Here is a 14,430-nt window from a genome sequence, read left to right on the forward strand (position 1 = left end):
TACCTTAAAAGAAAGAGTACATAATATAAAAGAAATCACTGAGCAAGAGAATGGCTAGGAATGTTATATTAATCTGCACAATTCACATCACAATGATTATTAAAAATAAAACATACCTTCTGTCTTTTTCCTGTCGCAGGCTCTCCCTTCAGGATGCTAGGATCCATGGCTTCGATATCCTTTACCAGCAAACCGAAAAGCTTTTCATTGAAGCTAAATACAAGCTATGTAGAAAAGAGATAAGGGGAGAAAAACCACTTCATGATACAATGGCTTGATTCTCACATCATCACCAGTGTTTTCCAAATGCAGGGAAGCAGCTTTCTCCTGTACATCCCTCTCAAATCTGTTCCACAAGCAAACTGCTCACACAAGCAATGAGAAGAAAAGGGAACTAACATTTACTGAGTATCTTCATGTGCCAAACCGTATAGGATGTCCTATACTTGATATTCACAAACTGTCTTGGAAACAGATAGTCTTCCTCAGTTTTACTAGGAAGGGAGCTGAGATCCGGAGAGGGCTTAAGCAATGGAAACCAGAGTCATAGTAAACAATAGTGCCAGGATTCAAGCTTGGGTCCATGACTCTAAAATTCATGCCTTTCCACCGACAATGCAAAATTCCTGCCATACAAGTTCACAGACAGATGGTGAATGCTCATTCATTCACCAAGTATTTATTGAGCGACTTCCATAACCTAGGCCCTCTTCTACATGCTGGGGTATAACAGCTAAGCACAGCAGGCAAAGCTGACTGTTAATCCTGCCACTAGTGACTACTGCAAGTGGGAATAAAAAGTAACAACAGCGATGTGGGGTAAGATATTTATTTCTTCTCTGTATTATTTGTTCCCTGTGTTATTTCTTCTCTGCATAATCATATATCTGCATGATACTAGGTTTTACATAATTACAAATACCAAAGCATTTGCTATTAAACTAGTAACACTAACGGAAAAGGTAAAAACAATGACATTTTGGTAGGCAATGAGAGCACAATTATTCATCAAAAAGTGTAGGGATCCAGAAGAAATACAGCACAGCTCAAAAAGCAATGGACATGTGGTCACCAAATTATCAGCTGACTGTCATCTTGGGGAGCCTTCCCGGACCATCTAATCTCAATGAGCACCATACTGGTCCTCCAGCGCATCATCTCATTTTACTTAAATCCAAGTCCTTAACATTAACAGCAATGGCATTTCTCATTTTCTGTCTTCCCCAACTAGAAAGTAAGCTCTGTAAGAGTAGGAATTGTGTATATTTTGTTCACTGCTGACCTGCAGAACCTAACATAGTAGCTGAAACATACTAGGTTATCCATTAAGCACTTGTTTAATTAATTAGCAGCTCAATTAACCAATGGGTTCTTATCTCAGCTACAGCCCTGGCAGTGTAGCCATGGGCACAACATTTACCCTCTCTGAATGTAAAAATCACTCATTCCAATTCTAGTACTCTTAAAAATAATAAATGCACTATAACCTTTTCCTGTCTAGCAGTGACTCAGTTTCCACTTGTGCAAGTTTGATATCATAATGTATGGATTACCCAGATCCCTAGTCTTGTTCTTCCAGATTTATGCCATTTCACTTAGGTGAGAGAATCAAAAGAAATGACACTCCTTTCATCCAATAGCTGTTTCTTTCCACCACTTCTCTCCCTGCCGGTTCCACATACTTTCCCAGGTGAGAGCCTCCGAGACAGTGTAGGTGAGTCACTAGAGATCAGAATGCTATAAGCAGTGATTTGCAAACTTTTGGTCTTATGATCCCTTTATATGCCTAAAACTATTTGAGAACTCTCAAAGAGCCTTTGTTTAAGTGGATTATATCCACTGGTATTCACTATAGTATAAATCAGAACAAGAAACTTAAAATGTATTTATTAATTTAAAAATAACAATAAATTTATCATGTGTGAACATAAATGATATTTTTTAACATAAAAAAACCCACCTATTTCTGAAATAAAAAACGTAAGTGGAAACCATGGCACTGTCACATTTTTGTAAATCTCTTTAACGTCTTGCCTAATGGAAGACAGCTGGACCCTCACATCTCCTTTAATAGCCAATGTGCTGAGCTAGCACACATCACATAGTTTGCAGAACTCCATTGTGCATTTGTGAGAGAATAAGAGGAAAAAGAGACATAACACCTTGGTATTATTATGAAAATAATTCTGACTTCACAAACGCCCTGAAGAGCTTCAGGTCTCTGGACCATACTTTGAGAACTGCTGCTATGGCGTTATGATAGGAGGAAGGAGTTAGGAATAATTAAGAAAAGTCACAAAGAAGGAGACAAATATAATGGTAAGGCCAAAAGAGCCATGCTTATTTATGTGTACAAACAAGCAGCAATTTATGGACTCACACAGCTTTTTAAGTAAAACTTTAAAAGAACAGAATTTCTTCCTAGGAGATTAACAATATACTAACTGAAGTCCTTTTGCAAGAAGGCAAGATCAGCAATTATCATTTTTAAGGATAGAAAAATTGGGCTTTAGAGGTTCCAAGAAAAACCTGAAAATACACATACATAATTTTCTTAAGATTCTCAAATTAGTTTAGAACCAAAAAAGTTACAAATTACTTTTCTACAGAAATATATCAGGGAAAAAGAAAAACCATCCAGAGACAAAACAAGTGTCTCACAATAAAAAAAGTAAGAAATCTGAAACATTTAAGTCTGCAGCATTCTCAAGTTTGCACAGGGAAAAGCTGCTGTAATTAAATTTGACATTGTAACCTAAAAGTTACTTTAGAATTTTTTTGAATGGACTCAAGACATTCAGCAAACGTATCACCCTCACTTTTTATCACTCAAGTGGATATATCTGTCCATATACAGAGCTCCTCCCAGTTTTTAAACAGTCGAATTAATTTGGACAACTGCAATGACTGGAATGCCTGTCAAGTGGAAGAAATGAAAGAAAAGTCAAAACTACCTGCTGTCCCACTGAGAACGCCTGGTTGTTGAACTGCTGAATGAATTCCGCCGCCATCTTGTCAGTATCATAAGGATTGGAGTCAATGCTTTTTTTCTGCAGGAAATCAATCTCGATGGTCATTGTGCCAATACACTGTTTGGCCTTGTCAAATGTATATAAGGATACTAGGGGGGAAAAAGAAGCATTTCTTAAAACACAGGGACACCAAATACTTGCTGTGTTTTGAGTAACTAAAAGTTTCACATAAATGAATCCTAACAAAACTTGACCAAAAGAGGGCTTTCCATGGCCTTTACTGACAGGACACACAAGCACAGATTAAAGAAAATGATAATAACCACTAGAGATTTTGTTCCCCTCTGAATTAATTAGTTCACATTGTACAGCATTCTCCCTCTACCTTTACCCCTCACCCAACTCTTATGGGAAATCACAGCCCTCCCCACATGGTCTCTACATCTTCCTCCTTCTCATTTAACAGAGGACAAATGATAGTATGGGAAGTCCCAGTGGAGTTGGCATAACACACTGCTTTCAAACAAGATTTTTGTTTGACACAAGCAAGAGCTAAGGTGAGAAGTGTGTACTCTTTTGTCCTAGCAAGTTACTATGCAGGACAAAAAAAAAAAAAAAAAAAAAGCTTGAGAAAAAATAAATTACTCCAGAGCGATTTAAATTTCGACATTTCTTTTAAAAAAAAAATTATGTTTATTTATTTTTGAAGGAGAGAGAGACAGAGTGTGAGCAGGGGAGGGGCAGAGAGAGAGAGGGAGACACAGAATCTGAAGCAGGCTCCAGGCTCTGAGCTGCCAGCACAGAGCCCGATGCAGGGCTCAAACTCACGGCTGTGAGATCATGACCTGAGCCGAAGTCAGATGCCTAACTGATTGAGCCACCCAGGCACCCCTGGCATTTCTTTTTTAATACTATAAAAATATTTACTAGGGCACCCAGGTGGTTCAGTTGGTTAAGCGTCCAGCTCTTGGTTTTGGCACAGGTCATGATCTCGCAGCTTCATGGGTTTGAGCCCCGCATCAGTCTCTGCACTGGTAGCTTGGAGCCTCTCTCTTCAAGAGATTCTCTCTCTCTTGGGATTCTCTCTCTCTCCCTCTCTCTCCGTCCCTCCCCTATTCACACTGTCTCTGTCTCTCTCAAAATAAATAAATAAATAAGCTTTTGAAAAAATATATATTTACTGAACACCTACTATAGCCAGGGAACTATGGTAAGTACTACATGTATAACATGTAAAAGAAGCCAAGGACATTTTTAACTCATCTTTGTATGAACAACACCTGACAGCAAAAAACCCAATTTCCATGCTGGTAACAAAGGAGGCAAGACAAAGGGACTTTGGAGTCTGCGTTTCAATAGATTCTGTTAGTAACTAGAAAATCAAAGTAAATCACCTAGCTCTCTGTGCCTTGAGTTGTCACATTTGTAAAACAAGAAGACAGGACTACATAAACCTTATGAGGACCACATAAACCTTATGATTCTTTCATACCCTAAATTCTATTCTAAATTTATTTCTTATAGTCTAGCCAGTTGAATTAGATTTAAAGATTTTCTCTATATTCTCTGAATGAAATTGCTTATACAATCATATTTTTATATCCTGGCTTACTGTTGTAAAGGGGTACACACATATTTTAAAGATAAACATTTTCAAAAGCAAAATAACTAAGAAAGCCAGAGTAAGGAATAGAAAATTCACTGAAGATCAAAGAGTAAGTCCAAATCTCAGCTGAAAGTTTCAGATATTTTCTTGCCTCTACTTCTCAGTGTTTTGTTCTTTCTTAACATTTCCTAGAAAATACAGGCTATACATTAAGTAATTTTCATAAACAAGACAGCCTAATTGTTTCCTCACATAGTGAAGATAAGTATAGAAGGAAATGTTAATGTAAAAATGAATAAGTTGATTCATCGATTCCATTTCCAGGTGTCTGTCCCAAAGACTCCTGAACATTTGCCTAAAAATGGAGAGGTTCCTTGCACCATTATTTTCAACAGTCAACACTGAAAAAAACAGTGATCAGTAAGGAAATAATGAATAAAATGTGGCATATTCATAATGTGGAATACCAGACAGCAATCAAAATAAAAACTTGATGTATATTTAATAAATATGGCTATTAAAACAAAATATTGAAGGGGGCCTGGGTGGCTTAGTCAGTTAAGTGTCTGACTCTTGGTTTCAGCTCAGGTCATGGTTCGTGAGTTTGGGCCCTACATCAGGCTCTGTGCTCTCTCCTTCTCTCTCTACCCCTCTCCCACTGTGCTCTCTCTCTATCAAAAATAAATAAATAAACTTAAAAATATATATATTGAATAAAAAACTATATTGCAGAAAGATTCATACCGTATGACATCATTACATGCATTAAAGACTCAAAAATAGGGGCGCCTGGGTGGCTCAGTCAGGTAAGTGTCGGACTTCGGCTCAGGTCATGATCTCACAATTCATGAGTTCGAGCTCCACGTCAGGCTCTGTGTTGACAGCTCAGATCCTGGAGCCTGCTTCAGATTCTGTGTGTCCCTCTCTCTCTCTGCCCCTACCTTGCTCGTGCTCTCTCTCTCTCTCTCTCTCAAAAATAAACATTAAAAATTTTTTTAATTGAAAATAAATAAAAATAAAGACTGAAAAACAATTCTATAACATAATGCATGTACATGTATATACATATACACACATGAGTTTATATATGAGTGTGTATCATCTATATATCAAGAAACTTCAGTGTATTAAAATATCATTATTACTGACTATAGTTTTTCAAATGTGCTTTAAGGTTAGTGTTCCTAAATAGAAAAGACCAAGCTCTTAGAATTTCAGATGCTGTGGGCAGTACCATGGACAGCGCCACAGGCAGCACCATGGTCAGCACCATTGTCAGCCTCAAAGGGCCAGATGCCCTGAAGTATCCACAAGCAAAGGACCATAAGATTGAGAATGTTTTCTTATTTTAAGATTTATAGCAATTTAATGTCAAAGACTAATAAAAATTATTTTTATAAGCAAAGAATGTATAGGCAGTATTTGAATAAACAGTTACAATGAATAAACATTACAATGAAAAAGGTATATGATGATGGTCAAAAACATGTTAATTGAACATCAGTCTGTAATACCTAAAATAAGGCATCTCCAGATGGAGAGAAGACTAAATGATTCTTCTAGAAGATTCCTTCACACTAAAATCACTGACCTGACTGCAAAAAATTCTCACCCTACAGACAGAAACTCCTGTTCCAGAATCTTTGAATTAGCACCCCCCTTCATACCACACATCCTACCCTAACTGTGCCCACATCACTACTACACTGAATCAGTTTTCTACCTTTATGGCCACATCATCTACATCACTCAAGCCTCCAAACCCTTCCTTGTCCCAAGCTTACCCCCCTAAGTCCCACTTGATCATTTAGTTTTATAATTTTGACCATTAAATCTGCTTGGGTCACCTTTTAAGAAAAATGTTTATTTATTTATTAAGAGAAAGAGAGAGAGAAAGAGAGTCACAAGCAGGCACTGTCAGCACAGTGCCCTATGCGGAGCTTGACCCCATGTGCCGTGAGACCATGACCTCAGCCGAAATCAAGAGTCAGACACCCAAACAGACGGGCACCCCATTTGATTCACCTTTTAAAGAATGGACTGTACTGCTAGTGCAGACCCTGCTTGGGATTCTCTCTCTCCCTCTCTATCTGCCCCTCCTGCACCCACATGCACACATACTCTCTTTTTCTCAAAATTAAAAAAAAAAAAAAGCTTAAAAAAAAAAACAACTCTACCATCAAGACAACCATTTCTGGTAGCAGAAGAATGCTTTAAATATAATTTAAGTCACAAAATACATTTCTCAACTCATCAAGATTTATTACCTTGAATTTCCATACCTTTCCACAACAGAATGTATTTACATTAAAGGTTAAACTGAAGCGCTCTCTTAACTGTATTTAGAAAAATATGTTTGAAGAAATAAGCAACCTAAGCCACATACACACTCATTTTCTCACTAATACATTTTCATTTCTACCAATGTCTGTAAATAAGGAACCTTGGTTTCATGCACTGACCTACTTCACTTCGGTGCTGAATTCCTTCACTGTTTCAGCTTCTCACCCTGCTTCAGGTGAGGGGGTTATAATAAAGAGAATCACTTGTCAGTGTCTCCCAAAATGTGGCTGAGGAACCACTTAACAATGAGTGTTAAAAACACAGATTCAGGTATCAGATTCCTCAAGGAAAGGGCCTGAGAATCTTTTTTTTTTAACAAACTCTCCAGATGTTTCTCTCAGGCAAATTTGGAAAGCACTAATTATGCAACTCTCCCCACCAGCTACCCATATCTAAAGTAATTTCCTTTATTTTTACCCCAATCAAAAAATTTTATCCTTCATCCTATTTCCACAAAGGGGAAAAAAAAAAGCCACCTAAAGATATCCCCAATATTGGGGCACCTGGCTGGTTGAGTCAGTGGAGCATGCAACTCTTGATCTCGGGGTTATGAGTTCAAGCCCCATGTTGGGTGTAGAGATTACTTTAAAAAATAAAATCTTAGGGGTGTCTAGGTGGCTCAGTTGTTAAGTGTCTGACTCTTGATTTCAGCTCAGGTCATGATCTCATTGTTGTGAGATTGGGCCCTACGTCAGGGTCTGCACTGAGTGTGGAGCCTGCTTGGAATTCTCTCCCTCCCTCTCTTTCTGCCCTTCCCCCACTCTCTCTCTCAAAATAAATAAATAAGTATTTTAAAAATAAAATAAAATAAAATCTACAAAAGAGAGATAACCCCAATATTTCAGTTCCCTCTAAGGAAAAAATAAATAAAAAGAAGTTCCCAAGAAAAATTTTAAAAAATAACTCCACAAGTTTACTATGAAAAGAAAACATAACATATAACAAAATACTGCAGCATTTCAGCTGATGAAGTGTCTTCCCCCAAAGAAATCAACCATGAACTAGAAAAAAATATGCATAACACTTTAAACTGAATTAAATATCCTCAAACAAGTACTTAGAAAATAACAAAACATCTAAAATCAGAAGATTAAAAAATAAGAACACAAATAGACAAAAGAAATGCAATGAGAGTTTATGGAACTCAGGAAAGAAACTGAAGAAAAAGATAAAACTATTTCAGAGTGAATAATAAATTATAAAGTGCCCATAGGAGAGTAGACTCAAATTACTATTTAGTAAGAGGCAGTGAAAGAAGAGGAAAACAACCAAGAAAATAAAAATAAAAGAAAGAAAGACTTTTAAAAGAACAAAGAGAAAGTAGTTGAAATGGAAGATAGGCAGACAAGGACTAACATACATATAATTAGAGCCCCTAGGAAGAAAATCAAAACAACTGGACCAGAACTAATGTTCAAAACCATAATCTAAGAAAAAATTTGGAAATAAACAAAAACTTAAATCTGCATATTGAAGTGACCCATTATATCCATTGGTCATTGACCTAGAATATCCTAATAAGAATATTACACTTTAAATACAGAAAAGTCCTCAGGGCTCCCAGGCAGAAACTGAATTACTTATAAAGGTAAGAAAATTCGACTGGCATCAGACCTCTTAAGAGCATCATACAAGGCAAGGCAATTGTGATCAGTATTTTCAAGAAATTCAAGAAAACAAGCCAAGAATTCTATGTCTATGCAAGCCAAGCTGCATTTGAAAGAGCAAAGATATAGAAAAACAGTTTGAATATGCAAGAACTTAATGAACACCTATACACATATATACTTCCTAGAGGAATGTACTAGATCATAGGTTTTATACAACCAAGTAGAAGCTGGCAAAAGGACTATCATAATCATTTAAGTGACTTAATTGTAGAGTTAAGACTAAAACAAGTATGGGTCATATGTGGAAGAATAGCATATAAACATCATGCTCTCACAAAGTAGAAAGAAAGCAACTAATATGTAGAGCATGGTGACTATAGTTCATAATACTAAATTGCATATTTGAATGTTGCTAAGAGAGTATATCTTAAAAGTTCCCATCACAAGAAAAAAACTGTTTTTGTAACTATATATGATGATGGATGTTAACTAGACTTACTGTAGTGATCATTAGCAATGTATACAACTATTGAATCACTATGTTATATACCTGAGACTAATATAATGTTATATGTCAGTTATACCTCAATTTTAGAAAATTTCCTTCTTCTACTTAAAAAAATTTTTAAATTGAAAAAGAAAGCAACAAACAAAATTGGAGGGGGGGGTAGAAAATGATCATTAATTGCTATACAGGCAACAGAAGACAGTTAAAGGATATCACTTAGAACTGACAGAACAGTTTTTTTGAAAAGGTCAAGAAAAAAAAGGGGGGGGGGGGAACCAAGGGTACTATGAGAGGTATAAATGCAAAAGTAGTCACTAAAACAAAAATATAAATACTCCTTAATACCAAAATAAAAAATTAAAAATAGCCAAGATGATATACCAAATAGAGAAACACAACTAAAATGGAAGATAACAGAACTGAGATTGAATATATCAGTAATATCAATAACTATGAAAGGGTTTAATAAACCTATTAGAAGATTTTTAAATTAGCTCATAAACCAAAACCTAACTCTGTACTGTATACCACAGACACATCTAAAACACGGGGATTCAGAAAAGCTAAAAGTAAAGAGATGGGCAAAGATATGCTGAGCAAATTAAAAACATAAGAAAGGAGGGTTTGTAATCCTGACATCAAAGTATAATTTACAACACATTAAACAAGACGAAGAAGGATACTTTATGATGCTAATAGCCACAATTCACATTAAAAATATAACAGTTATGAATATCTACATACCAAATAACATAGAAACTACTATGTAAAGTAGATACTACAGGAGATGCAAGGAAAAATAGAACAGAAGAACACTAAGATTTTAACACACCAGTTTCAGTGCCATACAGGGCAAGTAATTCCATTAAGAATACAGAAGATCTAAACAGCATAATTAGTAAAGTAGAGCTTACAGATATATAGCAGACAATAAACCCTGATAACATAATATACCTCCTTCTCAGTGCACACAGACCATTTTCTTTCTCTGCATGTGTGTGCACATGCATGTGTGATGACAATGCTTAAGATCTACCCACTTGGCAAAGTTTAAGTATGCACGCAGCATTGTTAACTACAGTCACCCTTCTACACATTAGATCTTCAGAACTTCTCCATCTTACAAAACTGAAACTTCAATAACCCATCCTGTAAATGTATTCTTCAAAAATATCACCATCATGAAAGGAAAAAAATAAAAGCCAAAGATCAGAGAAATGACAACTAAGTACAATACACGATCCCGAACTGGATCCTCTGCTGAGAAGGAAAAACATGTTGTAAAGGAAATCACTGGGACAATTAACAAAACTGAAATATGAACTAGAGATTAAAGTTTCAACATTTAATTACATTAACGTTTAATTTCCTGAATTTGATTACTGTAAGAGCATATCTTTGTCCTCAGGAAATATACACTAAAGTATGAGATGTAAAGAGGAATGATTTCTGCAATTTAATCCCAAATGCTTAAGAAAAGAAATGTGTGTGCGCACATGTGTGTAGGGAAAGAGAGGAAATGAATTTTAAAAATATGGTAACTGGTGAATCTGGTAAAAATAGTATATAGGAATTCTCTTATTTTTGCAAATTTTTTGTAAATATCCAGTTTTTTAGGTTTTAAAAGCAAGCAGAAAAAAAGCTGACTTAAGTATTCTTGGCTTCTTCTCTCCTTCTCCTGCCGTACCCATGAAGTTGACATGAAACTAGGTGACAAGAAGATTCATAGTCCATTTTCCCAATTTTGACACAGTGCCTAGGAGACAATGCCAATATTTGCTTATTTGTTCCTTGGCTTATAATCCACAAGTAGCTTAGTCCTTTTTTCCTCCTGAAGTCATAACCTTCTTTCCACGTCCTCCCCCAATGAACTGTGATAACTTCATTATAAGATACACACTTCATTAAAATAAGTATACCGTTTGCTTAAATACTGCCAATCTTTCTTCTTAACTTAATCTGATTTATCTTTCCAAACAAACATAAAAGAAAACATACCTCAGTATACAGTAAAATGGAATCATCAAATAATACCAATTATTCCTCTTCAATATATCTTAGACTTTTAAAAAATTTATTCCACAGCCATAATTTCACAAAGGCCTATTCAACTTAATTCTAGGCAAGTCAGATAATCTCCAAGCTATTTTCCTTGACTCCTGAATTCTCCCCATTCCTCACTATACTCCACACTGACATCAGAATCTTTTCTAAAATTAGGATTTTGATGGACTCACTCAGAAATCTTCAGGAGCTCTCTATTGTCTTTGAATAAAATCCAAAAATTTTAGTATGTACTTTTAGGCCCTCCACTAACTGCGTGTTTTCATCACTTAATACAATTCATTCAGGTAAATTCTTTCAATCAGGCACACATGCTTCCTGAGCACTGCCTATGATTTGCTTGCTCCCATCTCAACGTCTTTTATTGATATTATTTCCCATCTTAAGAGCCTTTCTTCCTTATCTCTACTATGTAATGCTTTTCCCCTACTTCATAAACATGTTCAAGACTCCAGTGCCTAAAAAGATTTCTCTGGCTGATTTTTCAGCCTCCAACCAATTCATCCACTCCCATTCCATCTTAGCACTTTCACACAGAGGTCCCAATGGTAACACTTGTGCACTTATTTACTCTGTACACATTGTGTGAGCTATGAATAAGTGGATATTCTCTCCCCCATTAGATTGTAATTTTCAGGCAGACGTAAGTACCATAACTATTTACTTTCCATTCTCACATGTCTAACCAGTAATATAAATAGGATGAATGTTTAATGGCCCTGATGACCAGCAACAGAAAATTTTACAGATTTCCACAACTATGAGAAAATCATAAAGAAAATCCACATCAGGTAGCTAAAAAAAAAAAAAAAAAAATTACCTACCTTCTATTTCTTGCCCAATAGAAAGTCCAGCCCATTTTCGCTATAAAAGAAAAAAAAAAAAGACACTTAAAACCAAATCAATAAAAATTATAGAAATGAGGAAAAGGGGAATGTCTATGAATTTCAGTAATAGGAACACACTCAAAGATCAAAACGTGGTTTAGTGTTGTGTGTTGAACTGTGATCCACCAAGATATGCTGGAGTCTTAGCTCCTGGCACATATGATTACAACCATATCTGGAAAAGTGTCTTTGTGGAGATACAGTCAAGTTGAGATGAGGTCAGGCGCACCTGGGTGATTCAGTCGGTTAAGCAAACGACTCTTGATTTCGGCTCAGGTCATGATCTCATGGTTCGTGAGTTAGAGCCCCACACGGACAGTGCAGAACCTGCTTGGAATTCTCTCTTCCCTCTCTCTCTGTCCCTCCCTCCCCTCTCTCAAAATAAATAAATAAACTTTAAAAAAAAAAAAAAAGGTCATATAAAATTAAGATAGACCATAAACCAATATGACCTGGTGTCCTTATAAGAAGAGACAGACAGATACATGGGAAGAAAGTCATGTGACGATGGAAACAGAGACTGAAGTGATAACATCTACCAGTCAAGCAATATCCAGGTTTGTTGGCAACACCAGAAACTAAGCATGGAACAGATTTTTTTGTAAGGCCTTTGGACAGAGCACAGCCCTGTTGACACTCTGATTTCATTCTTCTAGACTCCAAAACTGCAAGAGAATAAATTTAAGCCTCCCACTCTGTGGTACTTTGCTACAGCAGCCCCAGGAAACATATTTATATGCTATACTTTATATCTGAACATCTATTCAAAAACATACAAAGCTTGCCTTTGTACAATAAAACTGGCCTCATTGAGTAGGAAGCTCCTTTGCACACTATACTGCTCCTGAAGGCCTTCATAGTATCAGATATTTCAGTGTTCTAAACATACTATGGTTACTTATACTGTTTCTTAGGATATCTCAAAAAGAAAGACACTCAATTCATGAAAACTAAATTAAAACTGGTCAGCTAATCTCTCCTGAAACCCAAGCAGGGATTCCAATCATTAGATGCTCCTGACTACTCTTTGTACTAGCCAAAGGATTTTCAGGCATTTGCAAGTAGACTTTAGCCTCTCCCAGGTCCAGACTGGTTGCAATGGCAAGAATGTACCAAGGCAGGCCAGACTGCATTTAGGCAGGAATTTAGGACTGGCTTGGTATGGATTCAAAATTAGTCACTACTGATAACGCTCCAAAGAACAGTGAGAAAAATAACTTTTGGCCAAAAATCCACATTTTGTCTACTCATCAAACAGCGTGGATTTGGGGGTGGACTGTGAAGATGCTGCATTGTGAATATGTGCAGCACTTGCTTTCCCTCCAGCTCCCTCATCGCAGGCTACTTCTCCCTCCTCTGCCCTTCATGCTCTCTTCTGTCACATCCCATCTTGCTTCCAGCCGATGAAGAATTGAGCAGAATGCTGAGCAAGTCCAGACTTTGTGTCACCAAGCAGCCAATTAGGTCTGGACTTCAATCCCAAAGACAGACACAAAGGATGACAGTAATAGTATTTATCATATGGGGTTGTTTTGAGAATTAAATGAGCTAAAATACGCAATTATGCATTAGTATACTACCTGGCCTATAGTAAATATTAGGGTAATTTTTTTTTTTAAAAAAAGCAGAGAAACAAGAAGAAATAATCAAAAACCGTATTTCTGACCACCAAAATCCCAGCTCTGCAAAAGCTGGCAAACTCTAAAATATCCCAAACATCTTATGTATAGAAACAAATGTGGAAAGTAGTCCTGATAATAAAGAGGCATTCAAATAGAGAAAAGGGGAATACTAAAGATCTCCCATAATCTTTCAGAGCTTCAAGAGATCTTTAACAGATCCCTAAAGAGTGTTTAATCTCTTTCCTTCAACCTCCAGGGTAGTAAATCACTGCTTACGAACATACTGGAAGGAGATCAGGGTTCTATTACATTGCTGAGGACTATGGGATCAGCAGCATCAGTAAGACGATAAGGTAGAAAAGGACACAGACTAGTACCTGCAGTGCTCCTCAACTATGTATTAGGTGCCTGTGGACAATGCTAGCCAGTTTTCCCACCACAGAATCCACCAACAGTTATAAATGTAATCATAATCCTTCCACTCATCATAAAGCCCAGCAAGTTAAATTGCAATTTGAGGGGTGCCTGGGTGGCTCAGTCGATTAAGCATCTGGCTCTTGGTTTCAGCTCAGATCATGATCTCACAGTTTGTGAGATTGAACCCCGCACTGGGCTCTGTGCTGACAACGTGGAGCCTGCTCAGGATTCTCTCTCTCCCTCACTCTCTGCCCCTCCCCCACTCTCCCTCACATGTGCACACACGCACTCTCTCAAAATAAATAAAAATCTTTAAAAAAAACTGTAATTTGAGATAACTACTCATATCACATTCATTAGTGTGACATCATTGCATTTTCTTTTTTAATTCTTTTAATATT

The 14,430-nt window shown here is 36.6% G+C and overlaps 1 protein-coding gene across 2 annotated transcripts in view; it reads right to left on the minus strand.

Moving 5' to 3' along the window:
- NSF (N-ethylmaleimide sensitive factor, vesicle fusing ATPase) overlaps window positions 1-14,430 on the minus strand; it is a 148,890-nt gene that overhangs the window by 107,659 nt on the left and 26,801 nt on the right. For both annotated transcript variants that reach the window (XM_043584857.1, XM_043584856.1), the window contains exons 4-6: window positions 11,928-11,967; window positions 2,955-3,121; window positions 117-224 (exon numbers count right to left, since the gene is read on the minus strand). In XM_043584857.1, coding sequence (XP_043440792.1) covers window positions 117-224; window positions 2,955-3,121; window positions 11,928-11,967 — 315 coding nt within the window. The remainder of the gene's footprint in view (window positions 1-116; window positions 225-2,954; window positions 3,122-11,927; window positions 11,968-14,430) is intronic.

Source organism: Prionailurus bengalensis, chromosome E1, assembly GCF_016509475.1.
Source record: "Prionailurus bengalensis isolate Pbe53 chromosome E1, Fcat_Pben_1.1_paternal_pri, whole genome shotgun sequence".
NCBI classification, from domain to species: Eukaryota; Metazoa; Chordata; class Mammalia; order Carnivora; family Felidae; genus Prionailurus; species Prionailurus bengalensis.